The sequence below is a fragment of the Microtus oregoni genome, unplaced genomic scaffold (genome assembly GCF_018167655.1).
Source record: "Microtus oregoni isolate MIOR12 unplaced genomic scaffold, Mior012 000021F_ref0000039, whole genome shotgun sequence".
Classification (NCBI taxonomy): Eukaryota; Metazoa; Chordata; class Mammalia; order Rodentia; family Cricetidae; genus Microtus; species Microtus oregoni.
In genome coordinates this window covers 5506531-5532851 of record NW_024543080.1, presented here as the reverse complement: position 1 = coordinate 5532851, position 26321 = coordinate 5506531, and the positions used below count along the sequence as shown (strand labels likewise).

At 41.7% G+C, this 26321-nt stretch overlaps 1 protein-coding gene across 1 annotated transcript in view; it reads right to left on the bottom strand.

The window, feature by feature from the left end:
- Ccdc158 (coiled-coil domain containing 158) overlaps window positions 1-26321 on the bottom strand; it is a 63246-nt gene that overhangs the window by 6572 nt on the left and 30353 nt on the right. Inside the window, exons 13-22 of the mRNA XM_041671536.1 lie at window positions 25783-25935; window positions 22658-22770; window positions 19949-20107; window positions 18175-18267; window positions 17241-17366; window positions 16186-16334; window positions 13474-13533; window positions 10564-10623; window positions 6066-6133; window positions 569-727 (exon numbers count right to left, since the gene is read on the bottom strand). Of these exons, the coding sequence (XP_041527470.1) occupies window positions 569-727; window positions 6066-6133; window positions 10564-10623; window positions 13474-13533; window positions 16186-16334; window positions 17241-17366; window positions 18175-18267; window positions 19949-20107; window positions 22658-22770; window positions 25783-25935 (1140 nt within the window). The remainder of the gene's footprint in view (window positions 1-568; window positions 728-6065; window positions 6134-10563; window positions 10624-13473; window positions 13534-16185; window positions 16335-17240; window positions 17367-18174; window positions 18268-19948; window positions 20108-22657; window positions 22771-25782; window positions 25936-26321) is intronic.

Genomic DNA, 26321 nt, shown 5'->3' with positions numbered 1-26321 from the left:
TTCAAAGTGCACTCAGATGTGGCTTATGCCTATCAATGAGATTGAGTCCCCAGAGTGCTGGGTTGGTTTTGGTTAATGCAGTATAAAACGAGAAACATTTCAAGTCCAATCCAACACATTTATGTGTAATTCAATATTCCAAGGCATTGAGTACAAATCATTTTTTCACTTATTTTTTAAAACAAAAGTTGAACTTAAAATTTTGATGAGATTTTGTACAAGATTGTATAACAGACATCTACACTTAAAAAGGTGTTGGCCAAAGCAGAGTCATGTTTTAAACTAAGCAAGAGTGGAGAAGTCTTAGCACTTAGACATAGAGCACTCTAAAGAAAAAAATAGAAAACAAGTTCACTGTTGTGCCAGACAAAAGTAGAAAGACATTTATATACAGTATCTAAGCTTCCGTTATCCTAATGCGTGAGTGAGCATAACAGTCACTGTCTAATTTGAAGACCGCATGCTTAGAGCACCAACTGCAGGCTGCATATGAGAGGAGCATGCAGAGTCTTGCAGTTCCCTGTGTAAGAACCAATCGATCACATCAGCAATATCAGGTCATTCTTACCTTTAGTAGAGTCGGGTGAGTGGATAGGCTTGGTGGAGCGGTACTGGGATGTGGAGCCTACTGACTCCTCGGCAGAACTAGTCAGGAGGGAGTGCACTGGAGACTTCTTAGGAGAGGAATTGAATGAACGAGAGCCTGAAACCTTCACAGATGGACTTGCTAAGATTGTATAATGACAAGGGTAAAAGAATTAGCTAAAAATAGTGTAGTGCACTTATAAAAAAAAAAAGTCAAACCTTTCACAAGCAAAAGCCTCAATGACAGGAAAACAGAACTTGGCACAGCTATGAATGGATTTGGTTTTGATATTGCCATTCCCTGGAGACATCAGCATCCTGCATCTTGACCCTGACTCTCAAGCAAGCCTCCAGGCCTTGGCCTTGTGGGGTAGAACCTTTACTCCCTTTTGTAGTGTCAAGATTCTTAGGCTAAGCAACAGTACCTCCCCCCACCCCACACACCTCTATGAGCTTGTGGATGGCTTTTGTAGGACTATCCAGCCTCTGATCATGGAAGTTAATCACAATTATGTAAACACCTTATGGTTTTGTTCCTCCAGAGAACCCTGGCTCTAGGAATGAGAATGTGTAGGACCCTGAGATCCAGAGTTCCTGATTCAAATCAGATCCACTGCTGATCTGATCATAATGGCCTAGGATTGTCAACACCCTCAGCTGTCTAAAAAAACAAATTGTGCTGGCAAAACTGGATGTCAATCTGTAGAAGAATGAAAATAGATCCATATCTATCACCATGCACAAAACTCAAGTCCAAATGGATTAAAGACCTCAATATCAGTCCGAAAACACTGAACCTGATAGAAGAAAAAGTGGGAAGTACTCTACAACACATGGGCACAGGAGACCACTTCCTATGTATAACCCCAGCAGTGATGGGGGAGAGTCTTCTGTTTTGTGTTAATTTCATTGGTTAAATAAAGAGACTGCCTTGGCCCTTTAATAGGACATAAAATTAGGTAGGCGGAGTAAACAGAACAGAATGCTGGGAGAAAGAAGCTTAGTCAAAAAGTCGCCATGATTCTCCTACTGGACAAAGACGCAGGTTAAGATCTTCCCTGGTAAGACACCTCGTGGTGTTACAGGGATATTAGAAATGGGTTAGATCGATATGTAAGAGCTAGCCAAAAAGAGGCTGGAACTAATGGGCCAGGCAGTGTTTAAATAATACAGTTTCCATGTAATTATTTCGGGGCATAAGCTAGCCATGCGGGCGGCCGTGTGCCGGGGACGCAGCCTCACCGCTCCTACTACAACACAGCAGCACAGACATTAAGGGCCTCGTTGAATAAATGGGACCTCCTGAGACTGAGAAGCTTCTGTAAAGCAAAGGACACTGTCACTAAGACAAAAAGGCAACCCACTGACTGGGAGAAGATCTTCACCAACCCCGCAACTGACAAAGGTCTGATCTCCAAAATATGTAAAGAACTCAAGAAACTAGACAGTAAAAGGCTAATGAACCCAATTATAAAATGGGGCACTGAGCTGAACAGAGAATTCTCAACAGAAGAAGTTCAAATGGCCAAAAGACACTTAAGGTCATGCTCAACCTCCTTAGCGATCAGGGAAATGCAAATCAAGACAACTTTAAGATACCATCTTACACCTGTCAGAATGGCTAAAATCAAAAACACCAATGATAGCCTTTGCTGGAGAGGTTGTGGAGAAAGGGGTACACTCATCCATTGCAAACTTGTGCAACCACTTTGGAAAGCATTGTGGCAGTTTCTCAGGAAATTCGGGATCAACCTACCCCTGGACCCAGCAATACCATTCTTGGGAATATATACCCAAGAGATGCCCTATCATACAACAAAAGTATATGTTCAACTATGTTCATAGCAGCATTGTTTGTAATAGCCAGAACCTGGAAACAATCTAGATGCCCTTCAATGGAAGAATGGATGAAGAAAGTATGGATTATATACATATTAGAGTACTACTTAGCAGTAAAAAACAAGGACTTCTTGAATTTTGCATGCAAATGGATGGAAATAGAAAACACTATCCTGAGTGAGGTAAGCCAGACCCAAAAAGAGGAACATGGGATGTACTCACTCATATTTGGTTTCTAGCCATAAATAAAGGACATTGAGCCTATAATTAGTGATCCTAGAGAAGCTAAATAAGAAGGAGAACCCAAAGAAAAGCATCCTCCTGAATATTAACTTTCATCAGGCGATGAAAGGAGACATAGACAGAGACCCACATTGGAGCACCGGACAGAAATCTCAAGGTCCAAATCAGGAGCAGAAGGAGAGAGAGCACGAGCAAGGAACTTAGGACTGCGAGGGGTGCACCCACACACTAAGACAATAGGGATGTTCTATTGGGAACTCACCAAGGCCAGCTGGCCTGGGTCTGAAAAAGCCTGGGATAAAACCGGACTCTCTGAACATAGCGACAATGAGGACTACTGAGAACTCAAGAACAATGGCAATGGGTTTTTTATCCTACTGCACGTACTGGCTTTGTGGGAGCCTAGGCAGTTTGGATGCTCAACTTACTAGACCTGGATAGAGGTGGGTGGTCCTTGGACTTCCCACAGGACAGGGAACCCTGATTGCTCTTTGGGCTGATGAGGGAGGGGGACCTTGTTGGGGGAGGGGGAGGGAAATGGGAGGTGGTGGCAGGGAAGAAACAGAAATTTTAAATAAATAAATAAAATAAAATAACAAAATTACAACAAATTCTGTCTCGAAGAAGAGTCTCACCCCAGATGTACAATCTCCCACGAAGTGTCATATAATAAAAACTAACGGGGCATATAAGGAGGAATGATGGCATGGTAGAAAACCAAGAAAAAAATGCAAATAATAGATTAATAGTAAACAGGGAGACCAGACAATGGAGCTCTCAGGCAGGGACTTCCTTAGGTCCAAACCATATGACTTCAAACACCAAATGTGTTCTACTTGTGGAAAAAATGGATACATGGATAAGAACTGCTAAAACAAGCAAACAAACAAAAGGAAAAACATTACAGCTACCAGACAAGAAGGGAAAAGCATGTTACATTTAAATGGGCATCAATTAAATTTACAGATGACTTCTTAGTAGACATAACAGAGACTCTAAGTGGGGTAAAAACTATCCACACTAAAAGTGTGGTGAAAAGCCAGGTGGTGGTGATAAACACCTTGAATTTGAGCACTTGAGAGGCAAAGACAAGAGGATCTGTGAGTTCGAGGCCAGCCTGGTCTACAGAGTGAGGGCCAAGACAGCCAGGGCTACATAGAGAGCCTCTGTCTCAAAATAACAAAACAAAAGCAAGCAAACAAACCCTGTCCTGTTTGATTTTTTGTCAGCTTGACCCAAGCTAGAGTCATTTGAAAGGAAGGAACCACAGTTGAGAAATGCCTCCATCAGACTGACCCGTGGTCAAGCCTCGAGTGCATTACCATGATTGATGATTGAGGTGGGAAGCCCCAAATCACGGTAGGTGATGTCAACCCTGGGCAGATGTCCTGAATTGTGTAAGAAAGCAGGCTGAACAAGTCATGAGGAAACCGCCAGTAAGCAGCACTCCTCCAGGGTCTCTGCTTCAGCTCCTGCCTGACTTCCCTTGATGAAGGACTGTGCTGTGGAGCTGTAAGCCAAACAAACTCTTTCTTCCCCAAGTTGCTTTTGGTAACCATGTTTTATCACAGGAGTAGAAAACTAACTAAGACATAACCAACTGTGTTTATATTTATAATTAACCTATGTTAACAAAATTGTATAAAAGTTAAAAGGATACCGAATGGGGTTAAAGTATTCTAAGGTATTCAGAATGTGTGAGAAAAGGCAAATGTTCTCATTTAGAGCAGTCTAAAAAGGCAAGAGCATTGCTCTCGTGTCCTGGCTAATCATTAAGATAGCAGTGACAAAGGGCTAGAGAAATAGGTCAGTTGGCAAAATGCTTGTGCAAACAAGAGTCCCTGAGTTTGAAAAAAGTGGTAGCATGAGACTGAGATTTCAGCACTGGTGCTGCAGAGGAAGCAGGATCCCTGGGGTTGATGGTGGCCAGCCTAGCCCGATTTGTGAATTCCAGACCAGTGAAAAGCTATGACTCATAACCAAAATGGCTGGCATCCTGGGGAATGACAATCAAGGTTGATCTCACTCTCCACACACACACACACCTGCATACACACACAAAAGAGTCATACACACACATATATTGTCTTGATTTTAACTATAACAACACTCTTCTATAAATGAAGTTCTTACATTATACTTTACTTTTCCTTATTTACATTAGGACTGGCCAGATTTATAACTATGTTTTTATTAAATAACTGTCACTTTCATTCTTTCCCAATAACTTTCTCTTCTGTAAATCGTTACCACTCTTGCCTTTGCTTTCTAAAACTAACATAAGCTACAATTTTTCTTCCTAGTTAAGTGTGCCTTCTGTAATTTGTTCTTTGGCTCTGTTTTAAGTCACCCTCTAGCAATTTTATTTCCCTTCCCCATCCTGAGTCTGAGTATTGTAACGTTTACAGTATTGAGATTTCTGACTCTCCTGGCTCTTCTTTTCAGAAGCTTGTTTTCATGGAAATCACTTTGTGGTGTAGGAAGTTCTTCTGTTCATGTGTTGCTTTCATTGGTTAAATGAATAAAGAAACTGCTTTGGGCCTGATAGGGCAGAACTTAAGTAGGCGGAGAAGACAGAACTGAATGCTGGGAAGAAGGGCAGAGTGAGAGACACTATGGGTCTTCTGCCTGAGACAGACACTGGTTAGAATCTTGCTGGTAAGCCACAGTTATGTGGCGATACACAGATTAATAAAAATGGGTTAAATTAAGATGTAAGAAATACCCAATAAGAAACTAGAGCTAATGGGCCAGGCAGTGTTTAAATTAATAAAGTTTCTGTGTGGTTATTTTGGGTGTAAGTTAGCCAGACAGCCAGGACAAACAAAGGGCCTGCTCTCCTTGTAACAACCCTGTAATTCATTGGAAATGACACGGAGAGCCTCAATTCTCCTTTTTATTACAGCCATCCGATAAGCGTTTATTTAGCACCTACTTTACATCAAGAAGGCTCTAAATACCTGGAGTGTGCCAGGAAACCAGAGACTGCAGGATTTTATTTCCCAGGCTGTGGTATGGCATACAGTAACAACACCAAGTAGTAAGTTATGTAAGAGGATGCTGTGTAATACAAGTGGAAAAGGCAGGGGGAGCTGGAAAGTGTGGGAAGGTTGTGATTTTTTTGAGTGATGGGAGTTAAGTGTTGCTGGGAAAGTGACCTTTGAAAGAGGATGAGGTGATTAGCAATGTTCGTGGCACTGTAGGCTCAAAAGCCCCAACAGGGAGACAGCATAGCAGGTTCAATTAACAGTTCCAGGAGGGTAAAACAGAGTGACCAGAATGGGGGGTGGGGGAGTGGGTGGTTGTAAGAAGTGAGAGTAGAGTTCATGGGAGCTCAAACACTTCTGTCTTTATTCTCTTGGCGTGAGGAACCTCTGAAGATTTCATGGAACACTCACCTGTAGACGTGAACGTGAAGCAACTAGACGGATCTTCCAGCTCCCCGGCATGCAGCGTGACTGGCTCTCTGGAAACAAGAACAGTGTGCGGATTTATTCTGCCAATCTAACTGGACTGATAAACACCTAGGTGAGTATCAAGGCGCAGGGCTGAGGTGGGACGGCTGCGATGTTTCTACAGATGGTAAGACCATGCAGGCTCTGAATGGATGGGGGGGGGGGGGACGAAGCAGAGCCTGGTCACAAGAAGGAAGCCACTGGAAGCTTGTCTTTGGAATCCCTTCCAGCATTCTCCCCATCTCGACTCCCCCTCTGCATGAGACAGACAACTATTCTCTGCCACTTGTGCCTCCTGCCATGGAGTTCTGGCCCAGCACAGCCTGAACCACCACAGGGCAAAATAAAACTTTCCTCCTTATGCTGTTTCTTTCAGATAGAGAAGCTAATGTAAATGCCAATGCAAACATGTCCTTTCTTCGGCACAGCACTAAGATACAGGGACCAAGACAAGCCAATCCAGGTAAGTGTGACAGCCTGAAATATTAAGATGCCTAATCATAACTGTCAGTTTTAGGGTTCTGAAATACTGTAATGGGAAACATAAAGTTATATTATAGTTTTGTATTCAAGAATGATCTTTTTCCCTTTTTTGAGACAGGGTCTCTAGCCTCTACACCTACAGTTCCCTGTGTAGCTGAGGATGACCTTGAACTTCTGAACTTCCTACCTATACCTCCTGAATGCTGAGATTAGAGATGTATACCACCACGGCAGATTTATGTGGGGCTTTGAGCGTGCTAGGCAAGTACTCTATCAACAGCTGAGCTATATCCCCTGTCCATTCACTAAAGTGCTGTAGGACAAATTATATTAATAGAATCTTGGTAAGAAAATTAATTTTCCTATAACAATAATTATAAATACAAGTCATTTTCTCGTATGTTCTGTAAGTTGCAATTTTAATTACTTATTTAAAAGTGAAGAAACCAGATGAGTGTGGATGCTCTTACCTGTAAGCCCTGCACTTGAGGCTGAGGCAGGGAAAGCTGAGTTTCAGGCCAGCCAGGGCTACATGACAAACAAATAACAAGAAAGGAAACAGAAGGAACCAGAGAGTAACAAGAACTCAGCATTAATAACACAAGTATACAAAATCTCATCAGTGGGTGGAAACAGTCTCAGTCTTCACAATGACTGTCACTAACACAGGGATGCCATTAGCTTTGTTTTATTCATAGAAGTAAGTATGCAGGACACAAATTAAAGAGATAAGTTATGTAAGTGCAACATTGGAGGTAACTATCAATTTCATAGTAATTTTGAGTTGCCGGAGAACAACAGTAAGGGGTAGATTGTAAGACTATAGCTACAGCAAAGGAAAATGGTATGAAGGCTGGCCAGATGGCTCAGCAGGGGAAGACACTTGCTGCCAGCCTTGATGACCTAAGTTCAATCCCTGGGCAAATAGTGCAGGAAGAAAACTGGCTCCCACAGGTTGTTCTCTGATACACACACACACACACACACACACACACACACACACACACACTAAATGTAAAACTTTTTAAAGAAAAAATGACTTGTTCCACACTCTAGTCTCAGTCTCTGAAAGACATAGAGTGGAGTTCCCTGGAGGTTGTACTGACAGCTGATTATCACAGTATAGTTTATGGAAATGCAGATGTGAGAATCCAGATGTCTTTGACTCTGCTGGTCATTCAGTTATAAAGCAGTATCTTCTCAGTGACTTTTTCATAATAAAATAAGTATTGACAATTTCATTATTAAGAAACAGATTTTTCTAGTCAAAGAGAAACTCTACAGTGGAGCTTTGGTTACCTCAAGGAAGTAACTATGTCCCGTGTCTGTGACTGGCATCTTTCCAGGTAGTTCTGTAGGTCCCCAGAGGCAGTACATAGTAGTGGCCACAAACACACACTTTGAAGTCATTATGGCTTGTTGGGGACTGAGGACTCCCAAACCCTGAATTTCCTGTAAACAACTTATTTTCCTACCCTTGTAACTGCTCTGAGCAAAACAGCTTGTTTTCCTGTGTTTGCAGCTGCTCAGAGCACGAGACAGGGGAGTGGTTTCTGGTGGCTGCAGCTGAAAATCCTGAGAGCTAGGGTGTGGGCATTGGTCAGGGAGGGCACTATATAAGCTGCCCTGGAACACAATAAAGGGACGTTCTTGATTCAAGTTGGCATTCTTGGGGAATTCAAGGATGACCCATGTCTCTGTCTCTGTGTGTATGTGTGTGTGTCAATTTCCAGGCACTTGCTCGGCTCGCGAACTGTCCCGTAGTGCAGGCAATAAGCTATACATAGCAGCACAGGTGCTACAAGTGGAGCCCCCAAAGAGCTTGCCTTACAATGACTCAAGTTCAAATGTGGCCTTCAGCGTTTGCAAGCTTAATGACCTTGGCAAATTGCTTAAACAATTTGATTCTTCAATTCTAGCCTAATTATAGGAAAATAATAGCCTCCACATAGATTAGTCAGACAAAATGAGATCATTCTAATGCAACTAGGAAACAGAAGGGATGAAATTATAATTAATTATTATTCATAGGTATACAGTGGTACTATATAGCCAAGAAAGGAAATAACACATCTTTTCTGTTTAAAAGAAAGACATATTTAGAAAGATTCAATTTGTACTGTGATCAAGAAGCAGAGACAAAAAATATTTACAACATTGTCTTGATTCATTCACTAAAATGTATTTACTGAATAGTTTCTTGATAGACATTGTGTTCAAGTGCTAAGAACACAGAAATGAGTAAGCCTGTTCTTAATGTCTCAGGGTCACTATTGCTGTGATGAAATGCCATGACTAAAATGACTTGGGGAGGAAAGGGTGTAACTGCAGACGGAGAGGCCAGCTCCTAGATCTGCTCCAGGGTAGTAAAAAGAAGACTTCAGAGTAGTGATGGTTTAGGAAAAAGTTCTTAACTATCTAAAAAGGTGTTTAGGTAAAAACAGGTTCACATGATCTGAAGGTAACTTTCCTAATTAGCTCTACATCTTTCTCTTTGCTCTCTACACTGCTGCTGCTGCTCTCTTGCCCAGGCAAACTCTGGACAATTAAGTTACATTCTCAGGGCCCAGCCTATTTCATAACCAGGGATAAGTCATGTAGTTTCTCTTAGGCTAGGAATGTCACATTGACCAGCCAGTGAGCAACACTTGGTCATGCACATGCCTCTTTCTCAGACGGAATCAAACCTTGAGTGGTAGGAAGTACATGCAGAAAGTCTCAGCTGCTAGACAAGTAGTTGTGTCTTTAACATTATTTGCTAGGCTTTTTTGCAAGCAAAAAAAAAAAACTGGCAAGAAGTTGTTTCATGCCTAACCTTGTATCAGCAAAACACCTGGGAAAATGACCTTGTGTCTATGTCTCTGGAGACAACAAGCTACTGGTCTCCAGGGGCAGCCAGCCTGCTTTGAATCTGTTCTAGAGTCTAAAATTAGCTGTCTGTGTGAAAGGCTGTCTTTGTGACTGAGAACCTATGCCAGTCTGAGAATGCAAAATATCCTAATATTGTTTCTATTCATCAAAATTAAAAGATTAAGCAGAAATAATCTTCCTGACCATCCACAGCTATATGTGTGCCCAACAAGGATAAAACATACCATCAAGAGGCTGTGTAAAGAACCCCACAGTTGTTCTTATTAGGGAGGCAAGTAATGGCACCTGAAAAAGTTATGGACAGGAACAACCAGTCATCTAGCCTCCAGTCAGTAACCCCATGGCTTTGCCAAGTGGGGCTGGAATCATGCATCTGGAAGGTCGACCTCCTGAACACTAGTTGTCACCTGCTGTATACCCCCATAACCCTCTGCAGGGTTTATTTAGCTTATGCTTCTACATCACCATTCATCATCAAAGAAGTCAGGACAGGAACTCAAGCATGGCAGGAACCTGGAGCCAGGAGCTCATGCAGAGGATGGGTGATGCTTACTGGCTTTCTTGTAATGGCTCACTCAGCCTGCCTTCATATAGAACCCAGAGCTACCAGCCTCGGAATGGCACCATCCACAATGGGTTGAACCTCCCCCATCAATCACTCATTAAGAAAATGTCCCACAGTCTTGTCTATAGTTAGATTTTATGGAGGTATTTTTTCAACTGAGACTCCCTCCTCTCTGATGGCTGTAGTTTGTGTCATGTTGACAGAAAACTAGCCAACACACTAAAATTAATTTAAGCAGCTGAGAATATAAAATCATTTTCCTACTCTTAAGATATAAAGATGGTTTAGATAGCTCTATTTTTATGGATCATGAAATCAGAAAAGATTAAAGAAAGGCTCTATAAACACACATTATAATTTTACACAGTTGGAGGTCAGGACCCAAATCTGTCTGCTCAGTGTTATATATCCCAAGGCACAGGACAGACGCCCATGGTACATTACAGAGCTCATGTCTTCTCAGCCAGTGAACAGAACAAAAAGGACATTTTGTATCTTAGCGGTAGGGAAATCCTTTCTCACCTGCTAAGAGTTTCACTAGACTTGCTCCCTTCAGTGGATTCCCTCAAGGAGTTGTTACTCCTGTTGGTAGAAGAACAGGAAAAATAAAAAATACAATATGATAAAGCTGGGCATAGTGGTCCAGGCCTCTAACCCCAGAACTCAGAAGAGGCAGGCAGTTCTCTATGAATTCCAGGCCAGCCTGCTGCATGGAGAACAGTCAAGGATACATAGAGAGACTCCATCTTAGAAAAACAAAACAAAGATACATTATTTTCTTATTCATATAATAAAAATCTGTGAGGGAAGTTGCCTATTCTTTAGTGGAGGAAATTGAACTCAGGGCAGTGTGCAAGAACAAGCTATACCCTAAGTTCAATTTATTCTTAAACTGGTAGCTAGCTTTATGAAACACATTTTCATTTGAGCACTATTTTGGGGCAGTTACAGACTCAAAAGTTTGATGTTGAAACTTTGGCTTTTTTGGGTAGAAAAATGTCGAGTCAAAAGGAAGACAGCCGTGAGATGATCAGCAAGGAAAGGCCAAGCCCAATAACCTGAATTAGATCCCTGGAGCCCATATGGTGGAAGGAGAGAATGGACTCCTGTAAACTGTCCTGTGGAATGCACACATATGCATGTGCATCAGTGCATACACATACAACCCACAAATAAATATATATAGGGAAAATATTTTAAAAGGGGGAAGTGAACCATTGGGAATTAAGAGTAATAAGTTAGGGACTAAAGACAGCTTACTGCTTGCCTGTCAGGTACAAAGCTTTGGGTTTGATCCCCAGTACCACGTAAACTGCGAACATGGCCCCTGCCTGTAATCCTAGCAATCAAGCAGTGGAGGCAGGAGAACCAGGACTTCAAGGTCACCCATTCCTGGCTGTACACAAGGTTCTGCCTCAAGATTAAAAAGGAGAAAGATGAATAAACTGGTTAGTCCTGGTAATACTAACAATAGCCTGGTTAGTACAGCCTGTATTAACAATAATCTGTCTAGTACATGCTGTACTAACAGTACAGTAGTACAGGCTATGTCTTTGGGTTATGGTGTGATGAAACACCATGATCAAAAACAACTTGAAGGAAAATGTTTATTTTGCTTTCACATCACAGTTCATCACTGAAGAAAGTCAGGGCAGGAACTCAAGGAAGAAACCTGGAGGCAGAAACTGAAGCAGAGGACATGGAGGAATTCTGCTCACTGACTTGCTCCTCATAGTGTGCTCAGCCTGCTTTCTTAAACAACTCAGGACCACTGGTCTAGTGATGGTGCTACTCCCTGTGGTCTGAGCCCTCCCACATCAATTGTTCGTCAAGACAGGCTTGCTCACATTTTCTCTGTGTGGTTTCCTTTTCTCGAACAACTCCAGCTTGTATCAGGTTGACTTAACACTAGCCAGTGCAGGCTAGTGGTAAAAGCCAGAGAGTTTTCAATGCCATGCTGAAAGTCCAGTGACGTAGGATTCTCCACTGTATGAATATGTTTTATTACCATTGGTTAATAAAGAAGCTGCTTTGGACCATGGCAGGGCAGAATACAGGTAGGCAGAAAAACTAAACTGAATTCAGGGAGAACGAAGGCGGAGTCAGGCAAACACCATGTTGTTGCCGAAGGAGAAAGATGTCAGAACATTACCGGTAAGCCACAGCCTTTTGGTTATACATAGGTAATAGAAATTGGTTAATTTAAGATGTAAGAGCTACCTAGGAATACAACTGTGCTGTTGGCCAAACAGTGTTGTAATTAATATAGCTTTTTTTTTCTTTTTTCTTTTTTTTTTTTTTTGGATTTTCGAGACAGGGTTTCTCCGTAGCTTTTGGTTCCTGTCCTGGAACTAGCTCTTGTAGACCAGGCTGGCCTCGAACTCACAGAGATCCGCCTGCCTCTGCCTCCCGAGTGCTGGGATTAAAGGCATGCGCCACCACCGCCCAGCAATTAATATAGTTTTTGTGTGATTATTTGGGTCTGGGTACCTGGGAAACAAAAGTGCAATCTCAGTCTATGAGGCACTGTTATTGTAGCAGGCAGAGAGGAGGGAACAACAGCTCTGTGTCCTCTGATAATGGATTAATATTAGACTTTTTTCTTTTTTGTTAATATTCTTCTCAGTAATTTTCCTTTTTAGGGTTTTATAGGATGTTTTCCTCATGCTATGTTTGTATGATTTCATTTAGAATTCAGCTATTCAATTATTGATGAGTATAGAGTTATCTTTAGTAGGAATCTTAGAATCATACATTGATGCTGTTGTAACTTCCTTCTGGACTACCCTTCAAAGTTAGAAAAACCACTGTAAATACGTGTAAATGTAGACAAAGTCCTTTGGTATGGCATACCACACAAATAGTTCACATGGCTAAACATCAGAGCTTTTGTCTGGATGCTGAATGTCTTCCTAAGTCCCATGAGTTAAAAGCTTTGTCCTCAGCATGGAACTACTAAAAGGCGATGGTGCCTTGTGGGCAGCTCTTAGGTCACTGTCGGTGGGACACCCAAGGGAACTGTGATCCCTGGCCCTTTTCTCTTTTGTTTCTCAGCAGTGAGGTGAGCCATTTGCCATCTGACACCCTCAACAGTGTCCCACACCTATGGATGTGCCTGACTGTGGGCTGGAACCTTCGGGATGTGGTGGACATCAACATCTGCTCTTGATCTCAGGAACTTGGCTACAGTGACAGAAAGCTGAGGACCACAGTCAGCAAGGTTTAAAATAAGCAAAAGAGGAAAGAAAAGAAGGTTTTCAGTTGGTTTCTAGACCTTGAAGCCCTTTTGAGAGTTAAGCTATGCAACAGCTTTCCTTATGTGAAGCCAATATGCACATCAAGTTCCAAGAAACCATGCAAACCAACTCCTAGATTACTAGGCCATAGAAAACATTCCTGGACCCTGAATCCAACTGAGTCCGATGTTCTCACCTGTGGCAGAGCTCTGATCGCAGGCTAGAGTCCGTGATGCAGTCTCTCACCCTGTCATCTCTGTAGACAGATAAACTCCGTTAACTACAGACACATGCACTTCTGCAGTCACTTATGCTTAACTTTTCTTCAAGTTACAACTGTATTTTAGACAACCAAGCAAATTTAACAAGAGCCAGCTAATTCTGGATTCAGCTCAGACAATGCTATCTTCCAGGGATTTGTTTTGTTTTGTTTGTTTAGCAGGTTGGAGCTGTGTAGCCCTGTCTGGCCTGGAACTCATAACCTCTGTCACAAGCGCTGGGGTTTCAGGCATGCACCACAACAAGGACTTTCTTCTTTGCATTCTTCAGCGTCGGGCAGAAGTTAGACATTTGTAGGACTACAGAAAACTAACCCAAATTCTTACCAAATACATTTGTTTGATACAGTCCTGGTAGAGCTCCAGTCCATTGAGACTGCAGTGATGGGAACTGACTGGGGAGCCACGGTAACCCTGGAGACCACAGTGTAGAGTCACTGGTGCTCGGGGCCGAGCTCCTACTTCTTCTGGATTTGTCTCTTAGTTTCAGAAGAGGTAGAAACCTATGCTGAATTTATTCCTGTGTCAAATGACCTAACACTACTGACCTGGCATAGACGGCCATGAGATACAGAAGTGCTCAGCCTGGCATAGCAGCGCATGCATTCTTGTAATCCACACTCTGGATGCTGAGGCAGGAGGATCAAGAATTCAAAGTCAGCCTGGGACACACAGTAAGACTCATTTAAAAAAAATCTGGGTGTGGTGGTACATGCCTTTAATCTCAGCACTCAAGAAGCAGGGGCAGACAGGAAACTGAATTTGAGGCAGGTCTGGTTTACACAGGGAGTTCCAGGATAGCCAGGGCGACACAGTGACCCTGTCTCATTCCCCCCTACACACAGAGAGAAAAGAAAGTGTTCTGCAAGTCAGAGGATTCTTTGCTGGAATAGCCAACAGAAAGAACATTTCTCAGCACTTTGTGGCTGAGGTAATGCAGCGTCATGATGGGTAATCAATATATTACTAATGTTTTACTATTATTATTAACATTTAGATAAACCCAGCTAATGTTGGCACTTGGGTTAAATATACATTCTCAGAATATCTTAAGGAACTAGAGATGAGTTATATAGAGATATTTCTTCAGAAAATTTTACTTTCAGATTGTTGCATGGAGCGGCGGGCTGCGTCCCGCCACCCGGCTAGCTTTACCCGAAATAATTACACAGAAACTGCATTCTTTTAAACACTGCCTGGCCCATTAGTTCCAGCCTCTTATTGTCTAGCTCTTACATATTGATCTAACCCATTTTTAATATTCTGTGTAACACCACAAGCTGGATTACCAGGAAAGATCTTAACCTGCGTCTGTCTGGAGTGGGAGAATCATGGCGACTCCCTGACTCGGCTTCTTTCTCCCAGCATTCTGTTCTGTTTACTCTGCCTACCTAATTTTCTGTCCTATTAAAGGGCTGAGGCAGTCTCTTTATTTAACCAATGAAATTAACACAAAACAGAAGACTCTCCCCCATCACTTCCCCTTTTTCTGTTAAAACAAAAAAGAAAAGCTTTCACTTTAACATAGTAAGATTACATATAACAAAACAGTTATCAAGCAAGAATTACAGTTAAATTGCCCAGGTAGTCAGTTGTCTCTGTCATTTGTTGCATGTTTTGGATATTTCTCATTTGTTAAGTAATATTAACTCCCTTCTCAGATCTTTGATGGAGTTAAAGATTATATAATTATAGTTACTCTCTACATCATTTAGACTCCTTGAGATAGAATGTTTAGCAAAACTTTTGTTATATGTTTCTTGCTCAATATTGTTTGTTATATTTATTATTTGTTACTATTGTATATAGTTGTATTTGGTTTGGCTCTATCTTATTTAGACAAAAAGGGGAGATGTAGGAGAGACCCAGCCAATCACCTTGCTAACAGGGGGCGGGGTCTCCCAAGGATATTTTTTACTTATAAAGATTGCGGGGCGTGCTCCCAGCCGCCCCTTCTGCTTTCCTGTTCTCCACGGGAACCTATGGTTCTGTAAGTCTATTTCCCCATTAAAGCTGTATATATTATTACAATCTGTCTACATTCATTTACCCCACTACATCAGATATTTGCCATATAAACACATTAATATTATAAAAATAAGATTAGTACCAACATAGCACATTAAATGCTTTACTATAAGTTCATCTAAATGATAATACAATAGCACTTGAGAAGCACAGGGGAGTCTCATAGTCCTCTGTAGATATGGGCAGGAGGCTGGTGCTGTGGGAGCTCCTTCCACTCCTTCAGCCAATAGCCATTGAGATACCAGCCCACTGGGGCATGGTCTCTTTCTCTTTAAAAAGCAGTGGAAACCCTCCGCTCTCTCTCTTGCTCCAGTGACTAGACTCCTTTCCTGGCTGTCGTGTAGGATGGTGTTCTGTAAGTTTTTTCCCCTCAAATAAATAACCCTTTGAATCCAAACTGGTGTGGGATTGTTTTGCGCTTTTTATCTGGCACCCAATGTGGGGCTCGAACCCACGACCCTGAGATTAAGAGTCTCATGCTCTACCGAGTTAGCCAGGCTAGATGGAACAAAGAGGCCCCGCGTCCTCCTATTACAGATTGACACTGAGGCTCCTGAGAGGAGCTTGCCATTACAAGCACGCAGTCTCACACAGCCACCTACAATGCTCCAAGGGACGGTGTCAGTCCATCCTCTTCTGTCTTGCTCAGAGGCATGGCCGGCTCCTCGTTGATCACACTTCTCAGCTCTTGGAGCAGCTGCTTCAGGTCCCTGGTTGGGTCTTCCTTCAGTGTGTTGGTTTTCAGAGAGTGCTGATCAAAACACCACACACACAAAGACTTAGCTTTTCATGTCTGCAATTATATTCTTATAAAATTAACTCAGCTGCTATACAGAAATTATGGAATAGCAGGATAAATGATGGTTTATTTTGCAGTGCACACGTCCATTTCAACTACTAGTCATTTAGACAGCACCAAACTTTTATTTGAATAGTACTTGCAATGGTTCTGATGATCCTGTTGCCATTCTAAATACAGGACTTTTCAAAGTAAAAATATGATTATTGTAACTGACAGATGGGACAAGTCTTTCTCCTGTCTTCTCTTTTTTTTTTTAAGGGTTAGCACTGGTTTCTGATTATAAGGAATTTATGTCTTCAGAGAAAGCCTGAATTTAAATTGTCCATGTTTTTTCTTGTGTTTTGAAAGTATAAAGAGTTAAACTAAAAATTTTGCTAAGTTACTAACATTTTAACTAGAGGGACTAAAAGTATTTTGGGATTAATAAAATATTAAAAATAGTTTATTAGGAAATGACCTAAAGCCAACAGCTTTCGTCTTGGTAAAGTATTAAATACTCTGCTATGCTACACTTAGCATGTGATATGCTATGTATTTACCATGTGTGTTGCTTTGTTATATGAAAGCTGCTTGTGCTGTGACTAACTGAAGAACTGAATATAATGCAGTTAAATAACTTACTTTAATAGTTTTGTTATCATTAATCCCAATGACAATTTTATTTTGTCTTTTCCAAGAAAACAGTGAAGAAATTTTTTTCATATGAACTCCATTGGATTCTAAGGAAACTGTATAAATCTAAAATCTAGTTGTTGAAAATGCTAGTTATAAACATTATTTTCATAAGTGACTTTTTCCCAACTTAAATTACACCTTATGCCATTTGTTTTATGGATTACATGATTGGTTACTAACATGAGACAGGAAGCTGGCCGTCGACTGGGAGGAGGGTACATTGGAATGAGACCGGGTTCCGGAGGCCGGCTGGAGAAGGCGAGGTTTCATGGAAGGATTAGAGGTGTAGCCAGGGCCCTGAAGCTCCTACAGACAATGCAGAAGTAAGCAAAACAATGTTAACCTGCAGCTACAAAGAGGTGTGAAATCAATATTGTTTTTTAATTCCACAGGCAAAACCTATTATTAAAACTTAAAAATAGAGGCAACTTAAAATATACACACTTCAATATAAAAGCACTTTTTAAAAGAAAACATGTTTTGTTATGTAAATTATTGTACAAAGATCGATCCTTTGGGTCTTTGGTCTTTGGGTCACTCTACACCTGTGTGCGTGTGTGTGTGTGTGTGTGTGTGTGTGTGTGGTTTCCCTTGGGGATTCCCAAGTCACTTCAGGAACATTGTTTCACTTGCTTATTGTCAACTAAAACTAAAGTGTGATGTTTCAATGTTGTTCTCATACAGACTTTATAAATGTAGCAGATGATGTGACCAGTATATTAAATATAAAATATATAGGGACCTGGGAAGCTGGCTCCGATGGCAGATGGCTCGTTGTGCAAGCGTAAGGACTTCAACCCCCAGTACTAGGAATAAGTCAAGTGCAGTGACATGAGGCTGTATTCCCAGAGCTGGGTGGTGGAGAGAGGTGGCTCCCGGGGCTTTGCTGGCCCCAGCCTAACCTAGTGAGTTCCAGGTTCAGCGAGAGACCCTGTTGAGAAGTGACTGAGGAAGAACCCTACTATTGACTGCTCATCTCCTCAGTGCTCACTTAAAAATATACAAGTGTGTATACACATGCACACACAAAATATGTACATAAAGAGAATATCAAAGCATATCAAGCATGGGCATTGTTTCTGCTTAAATTATATATGATGAAAAATACCCTTACTTTTACATCCAAAGTGTGCTGAAGTTTCAGACGCACAGACTCTTGCTCCTGGCGCTGTATGATATCTTGGCATTCTGCAAACTGCAAAGATGCCTACAATCAAGCAACCATAAGTGGTTTGTCCTCCATTCTTTATGAACTTTTATTTCATTAACCTGTAATGTAGTTTCCAGCTCTCTCGCCAGGAAAACCACCCCCCCCCCGGGCACACTGCACTCTAACGATCCATCTGTCTGCTGCGTGCAGCCATGTGGCCTGTCTTATCCAGTGCATGCTCAGCAAACACAAAATCAGTAGTAGGAGGGAATGAACAAAGGATGGAATTTGCAAAAAGCTTTATCAAAGCATAAAATTCATATGCTGGGCTTAGAAGCACAGGCCTGTAATCCTAGGACACAAGAGGCAAAACCAGAAAGATCAGTAGTTCAGTGCTATCCTGGGCTAAGTTTGGGGCCATATTAAAAAATCCCAAACTACAGCTGAGACCCAGAATGGCATACTTTAAGAAGCAAAGCTGGCACAGTTGGTCACAGATTATTTTATCTAACAAAGTTCTGGCTTCTTAGGAGTTAATGATCGGTTATGATGCAGTTGTAGGTTTCAGGTTTCTAAGTAACAGGAGACAGTTTGATCCCTGTGTAACAAATGATAAACAGTGTCGGGCCTTCTTTCAGCTGTTTTCTACCCACCCGCTCCAGCCCCAACAAAGTGGCACCATCATTTTAATGTGTAAGAGACTGGACTCCAATTGAAGTCCAGATGATTTTGATGGTAGGTTAGGTGCGTATGGAGGCATGTTTACTTAGGTTACTAAGGATAGTGGAGACGTAGTTTATCTACTGCTCTTGCGACTTGTGTTAGCCTATCTTCTGGGGAAAAAAGTATACTATTATGGCTCGAGTCTAAAATGTTCCTCACAGGGCACGGAAGCTTTAGGAGGTGGCCTAGCAGACAGAAAGGTCTCTAGAAAGGGGACCAGCCTTTCTTGACTTTGCTTCACACTTGGCTCCCTGGTGTTGGGGAATATTCTTTTCAGGTGTGTAACTTCTATGCTGCATTTGATTAACTGTGAAGCTGTGATTCTTTGCCTGTCTAAAACACCTGGTGGTCCTAATAAAGAGCTGAACAGCCAATAGCAAGGCAGGAGCCAGGAAAAGCAGGGCTGGCAGGCAGAGAGAACAAACAGAAGGAGAACAAGGAGCAAATGAGAGAATATGGAGAGGAGGAGACCAGGGGCCACCCACCCAGCAAGCCAAGGAGAACCCAGTAAAGAAAGGTATACAGAAATAGAGAAAGATAAAAGCCCAAGAGGCAAAAAGTAGGCGGGATAACTTAAGAAAAGCTGGCAAGAAACAAGCCAACCTAAGGTCGGGCATTCATAACTAAGAATAAGCCTCCGTGAGTGATTTATTTGGGAGCTGGGTGGTGGGCCCCTCAAAAAGCTGAGGGAGTAAAACATCACACACACAACACCCTGGTCTGCCATGAGAGACGGTACGGCCGCCATACTTCCCACTACCATGGGGATCAGAAACACAAAACCGTGAAAGAAAACAAGCCCACTGCTCTTCTGCTAGTTTCGTGACAGCCGTGTAGAGGTGCCGGCTACATATGCAATGGCTGAGGTTTAAATTCAGTCTCCTTCGTCAGTGACAGCTTGCCTCTATGCCATAAGGTTGGGATATGATGCAAGTTGGTGGTGCAGAACTTCTGCTGAGAGCTATCCTGCCAGCTGCTATCCAGGTGCTAACCCCTCCGCTCAGTCAGTAACTACCTTGTCAAGAGCGACTTCCATGTTAGCAACCTTCTCCTTCAAGCGGCGTTCTTGAGACCGAAGCACTTCTAGCTCCCCGGCCATCTTGTTTTTCTCTGTTGCCACGGTACTCAATTCCTGGCTGAGCTTACTCTTCTCTTCTTTCAAAAAATGCTTCTCCTACAATTACAGAAGAGAAAGTCGCAGGGATAACTGCTGATAAAATTTGGTAAGTGCTGAAGCTAAAACAGCCATCAAAGGAGTCTGAGTTAGACACGTTTTCATCTCTGGTGACATCTACAAAGTATGAAGCAATCACATATCACAAAAAAAAATAGTATTTTGGTGCAGTAGAATTGAATAACAGCATACTAAATTTTACTAAAATTTACTTTAAATAATAAGATATTTAAAGAAGGTGCATTTATTTGAAAGTCTCATGGGTTTCAATCTTGCTTCATGGTTGAATATTTATTTTACAAATATCTACTGTAGATTGTGTGACAGAAACAAACAAGACAGACAGCTCTCCCTGAAGTCACCTGTCAGTGTTATTGGTATCAATAAGCTTGTTAATATAATGTCTTTAATATTAAATGACAATGAAATTCAAATTAGTTTTCTCCTCGAGAAAGCACTGGAGACAAATACAACAATAAGGAGTGCTAACTGTCAAGGTGAAACACAGGCATCACGTCCTCTACTTTGTTCCTTTGTATATTATTCATAATGAAAATGTTGGCTATGAATACAACAGAAAGTATTGTCATGGCAACACACTTTGTATTGCTTTTTTTTTTCCTTTTCCTGATTTGCTTGGGCAGAAACATCTGTAGAACAGAGGATGGGTTTGTTTTACAAGTCTCCTCTTGTTCTGTCTGAGAGAATTCTCATGAGCTGTGGGGACACTTGTTATATGTGGAGGCAGGCATGGCCTCTGGGGACATATGTTTTATGTAGAGGCAGGTGTGGGCTGTGGGAACACTTGTTATACGTGGAGGCGTGGGCTGCGAGGACATTGCTTTATGAGGAGGTAGGTGTGGGCCAATAGGAGGAAGTAACTTTACAAAGCCCTAATTACCATAAACTGAGAAAAGCACTACTATAGAGTCCCAAGGGGAAATAATGAGGCAGAAGAGAAAAGAATATATTCAGGAAAAGAGAAGAGGAGGAAGAAAATGGGAAAGAAGAGAGGAAAGGGAAACAAGCAGGTACATACAATGAAGGGGGTAAGATGTATGCACCTTCCAAAGCATCCCAGCAGCTCACTGTAGATGACGAGCTAATAAACTACAAATAATAAATATAAATAACAAATAAAGCAATTAATTTAGTAACTGATTAATTTTACTTATGTCATTTTAATGGTTTATTTTTATTTTATGTATATTGGTGCTTTGCCTGCATGTGTGTCTGTGTGAGGGTGTTGAACCCCCTGGAACTGGAGTTTACAGACTGGTGTGAGCTGCCGTGTGGGTGCTGGGAATTGAACCCGGGTCCTCTGGAAGAGCAGCCTGTCTCTCACAGTGAGCCATCTCTCCAGCCCTGTGCATTTCTTTTCTTTTCTTTTTCTTTTGGATTTTTGAGACAGGGTTCCTCCGTAGCTTTTGGTTCCTGTCCTGGAACTAGCTCTGTAGACCAGGCTGGCCTCGAACTCACAGAGATCTGCCTGCCTCTGCCTGGGATTAAAGGCGTGCGCCACCACCGCTCGGCTGCATTTCTTTTGCAATGTTCACTGAGGTCAGTTCTGTTACAGATATGAAAATGTTATCTGTGTGAAACTGACACTAGAGGTCATCCGAACACAGCATGATTGCCATGTTTGCTACTGAAAGTTGACTACTCCGTAACTGTGAAAACTCCATCAACCAGCCAGAGCTGTGTAGGAGCACACAAAGAGCCCCCCTAACATGTTCTTCAAACACATGGATCAGCTACCTCAGTTTACCCTAGATTATGAACCACATTTGGTCTTCTACCCCTTCACAATAATGTACAATTTCATGAGTAAATTCCAGTTATCTTTTCAAGATAAAAGACCATATATGCCATAAAATACATATTTCATTTTCTTACCTGGGGACCGAAACAAGGCCTTGTACTTGCTAGATAAGTAGGCAAGTGCTCTATTGCTGAGCTATATCCCTAGCCTAGTGTTGAACAACTTCATATATGTAAATTTGTGTTACCGTGGTGTGTGGTGCTCTAGACCCCATTGTTCTTCTAAGTCTGGTAGTATTCATTACACAATTTTTTACAACATCGTTTTTAGGAAGTCATTAGAACAGTATTGATTATACTTTGTTTATGACTCTTTCCTGTCTCTACCAGGAGTGTCCCTTTAACCATTTCTACACTTGATACTAGCTATTCTTTAAGATCCTTCTACAGGGCCTAGAGGTGGCTCAGCAGTTTAGAGCACTTGTTGCTCTTGCAGAGGACACAAATTTGGTTCCCAGCACCCACATAGTGGCTCACAACCATCCATAATTCCATTTCCAGAGCATCTGACACTATCTTCTAACTTCTGCACACACATGGCAAACAGGTGGTGAACATACATACACATGTGCAGGTACATTTAAATTTAAAAAGTCCTTCTCTAATGTTCCTTTTGGAAACTTATTACCCTCAGAAATCTCTCCCAACTGTACATCCTATGCTGTGCCCTCTTCTGCCTTGCAATGTGTTAACAAGCAGCTGTGCTGGCTTCTCAGGACAAAGACTCACCTTGTTGGCGCTTGTCACAGCCTCTTCTAAAAACTGCACCTTGCTCTGCAGGGCATCTATCTGACCCCTCTTGGCTGTGATTTGCTTCTGCATGCCCATTGCCACCTTCATAGCTGTGGGAAAGATGCAAGCTATACACTTTGTACTGTAAGTTATGACAAGACAACAGGTGAGATTCTCTGAGGTCAATTAGACATCATGAGACAAAGTCTCTAGGGTAATACAATCATTGCAGTTAGTGCCTGGAGATTCTGAACTATTGAAATCTATGCAGTGAAGAGTTGTGGTTTCTTTGCTACTGGAGTTAATTTCATTGACCACTATTAGTAACACATTTTCATTGGTAATACTCACACTGAACACATTTATATACAAATAGGAAATACACATAAAAACAGTTATACATGTTTGACCAAGATGATTTTTTTTCAGAAGCTGTTGTCAGGCTGCTCATTCGTTCCCGGCTGCCCAGACCCAAAATAATCAAACAGAAACTATATTATTTGCAATACTGTTTGACCAATAGCTTAAGCATATTTGTAGCTAGCTCTTACATTTTAAACTAACCCACTTCTATTATTTTATATTTTACCATGAGGCTTGTGATTTACTGGCAATGCGTCTGTCTCCTGTGGTGGCTACATGGCATCCCCCTGACTCTGCCTTCTTTCCACCTCTATCTGCTTGGAATTTCCTCCTTGCTCTACTCTGCTAAGTTGCTGGATGAAACAGCTTTATTCATTAACCAATGAAAGTAACATATATGCAGAAGGACTTCCCACACCAGAAACCATGTTTAAATATCATTGAAGACATCTACTATTAACAAACTCTCAACAGATTCCCGAGATATCACAGCCCATTCCATTTCATTCTCAGAGTTAACTCACTACAGTCTTCATGATAAAAATGCCACAGAAGCACAGAAATGGTTATTTTCAGAAAAGCTGGGAATGTTTTAATGTTTAAAGATTTATTTCTTTAATTTTATATGTATGAGTTTTTCTGCTCACATTTATGTGTGTTTGCCCCATGTATGCCTAGTGCCTGTGGAGGCCAGAAAAGGGTTCAGATCCCCTGGAACTGGAGTCATAGAGGGTTGTGAGCCACCTATGTGAGTTCTGGAATCAGACTCTGGTCCTCTGCAAGAACAACAAATGCTCTAAACCACTGAGCCATCTCTCCAGCCTCACATGAGAATGTCCCACTGAATCCTTAGGACATGGTAAGCTATTGGAAAGATATGGGAAGGCTGTCTTTACAGAGAATTTTAAAGTCAGAAGACCTTATCTTTTATTTAAAGGTCAGTTGAGAAAATAGGTTACAAACTAATACTGCTTTGAGTTAGGCCTAGTTATAAATTAGAGGTTAAAAAGGAAAATTAAAAGATACTATTTGCTGAAAACAAAACATCAGAAAAACAATGAGATTTTTCATTAAGAACATATTGATGGTTTTTGCCAGGTGTGCTTGGGCATTCCTTTAATCCAGAGGCAAGTGGATCTGAGGCTAGCCTGATCTGCATAGCAAATTCCAGGCTAGCCAGAGCTACATAGTGAGATCCTGTCTTTAAAAAAGTTCTCATAATAATCTGCCAAAATCAGGGTCTATGAAGATCTCCTGAGTAAATTGGGAGCATGGGGACCATGGAAGAGGGTAGAAGGGGGAGGGGAGGAAGGAAGGGGAATGGAGAAAAATATACAGCTCAATAAAAACAGTAAAAAAAAAAAATCAGGGTCTATAATCCAGAGGTATATGCACTGTTTTTTAAAAATAATTTTAGTTTTTTGAAAATTTCTTACATTTACATAATGACTTTTTTATCATATCCATTCAGAATTACTTCCAACTCATTGGAGAGGCTCCCACTGCATCCTCCCTTCACCCTTAGGCAGGGTCGTGTGCCCCCCAGACTAGCTAAAGGTGACCTTGAACTTCTAATTCCCTGTTTCCACCTCCTCAGTACTGGTAATTTAGGGGTCTGCCATCAGGCCCAATTTATTTGGTGCTGGGGATTTGAACCTAGGGCTTCATGCTGCTAAATAAACACTGTACCGAATGAGCTATATACCAAGGTCAACTGTTAATTAACTAATTTATTAGTATATCAGATACTGCCATCATTTGCTCATCACTTTGAAAAGTTCTGGTCTATTAAGTAGATTATGGTTATACTTCAAAGGTAATCTCATTTTTTTAATGTTAAGCTGATTTTGCTCAATAAAAACAAATATTTGAATGTAAATACAAAGATTACCTAGGTAATTAATAATCATAACCTACTGGAATGGTGGGGTGACAGAAAAGACCCTAAAGGCATCCTTCAACATCCTTTCCAAATGTCATTCTCTTAGCATTAATCAGCAAAGAGCCAAACTGCCAAAAACCCAGAATCCTTTAGAATTGTGGCTCCTCCGTGCACAGGGCAGTACAATCCCTGGGTCACTCTGATCTGGGGCTATGTGCTGCCAGAGTCAGGGGTGGTGGCACAGATTATTTTTAAGTATTTTTTTAAAAGAAAACAAACTATCTTTTTTCATTTTACATACCAATCCCAGTTCCCATCCCCCCCCCTTGTCAGTTTACTCTTACATGATACACGCATGGTCAGCTCACTCTTACATGATATAGGCGTGTCAGTTTACTCTTACATGGCACGTGTGTGGTCAGTATGGCCAGCAAGTGGAAAGGTAACAAGTGTGATAATAACCTCTTACCTAGTAGTTCTATTACCAAATCTCATCTCGATTTTATCAGAGAAGAATCAAGAACTGACAATCAGCCACTGACCTACAATTAATGTAAACGACCTACATGTAAACCAGGAGGCTGAGTGAAAGCTATCAGGGACTTACATTTCTACCCTTAAACAAGGGGAGACAGTGAGGCTCGTTAGAAGTTACGGGAATAGCTCTGGCTTCAGACATGTCATGGACCGAAGCACATGGCAATTTCCCTTTACAACACAGTAGAAGTCCTGCTTCCTAACGCCTGTCGCTAATGCTTCTGTGTGTTTCTCTCATTCCCTGGTGCCGTGAGGAGGTGGGAGACAGTACATCCAGACTTGTGTTCTAACAAATCTAGGCGATGGAATTCAAAGCAGAGGGGAGTGGAGCAGAGCATACCATGGCCATCGGAGCCCTCCATGGTCTTCAGGGTATTCCTTGTTTGCTCCAGCTCAGACTGCGCAGACTTCAATTGCATCTTTAGTTTGTTTGTAGTGGTTTCCATTTCTTCACTTTTGTTTCGGAAATTCCTTTTCAAAACTTCATAGTCCTCTATATAACATAATAACCAATATTTGTAATTAATAACCATAGCATCTTAGAGGCTGAAAGAAAACTCGCTCTGATCAGCCCTCATTTGTGTGAGACACAGTGCAGGTATCTGCTGTGCTTTGCTTTTAGCCACTCTTCCTCTACCTACCTTCCTTCAGTGCTTCTCCCCAGCTTTGTAACTAGCCCACCTTTGTTGCAGGATATTTGATCACACTGTGAAACCCCAGACCGTGTTAATAACATCAAGCATGGATGGGGGCAGAGCCAACAACTAGTTGATGGGAATTAGCCTTTGAGAGTACAGGAAGCCATAGAGGAGCCAGGAAGATGGATAGAGACACGTACAGGAAGGCGTAGGGAGGGATTTAGAGTTTTGTGGTCTTTTT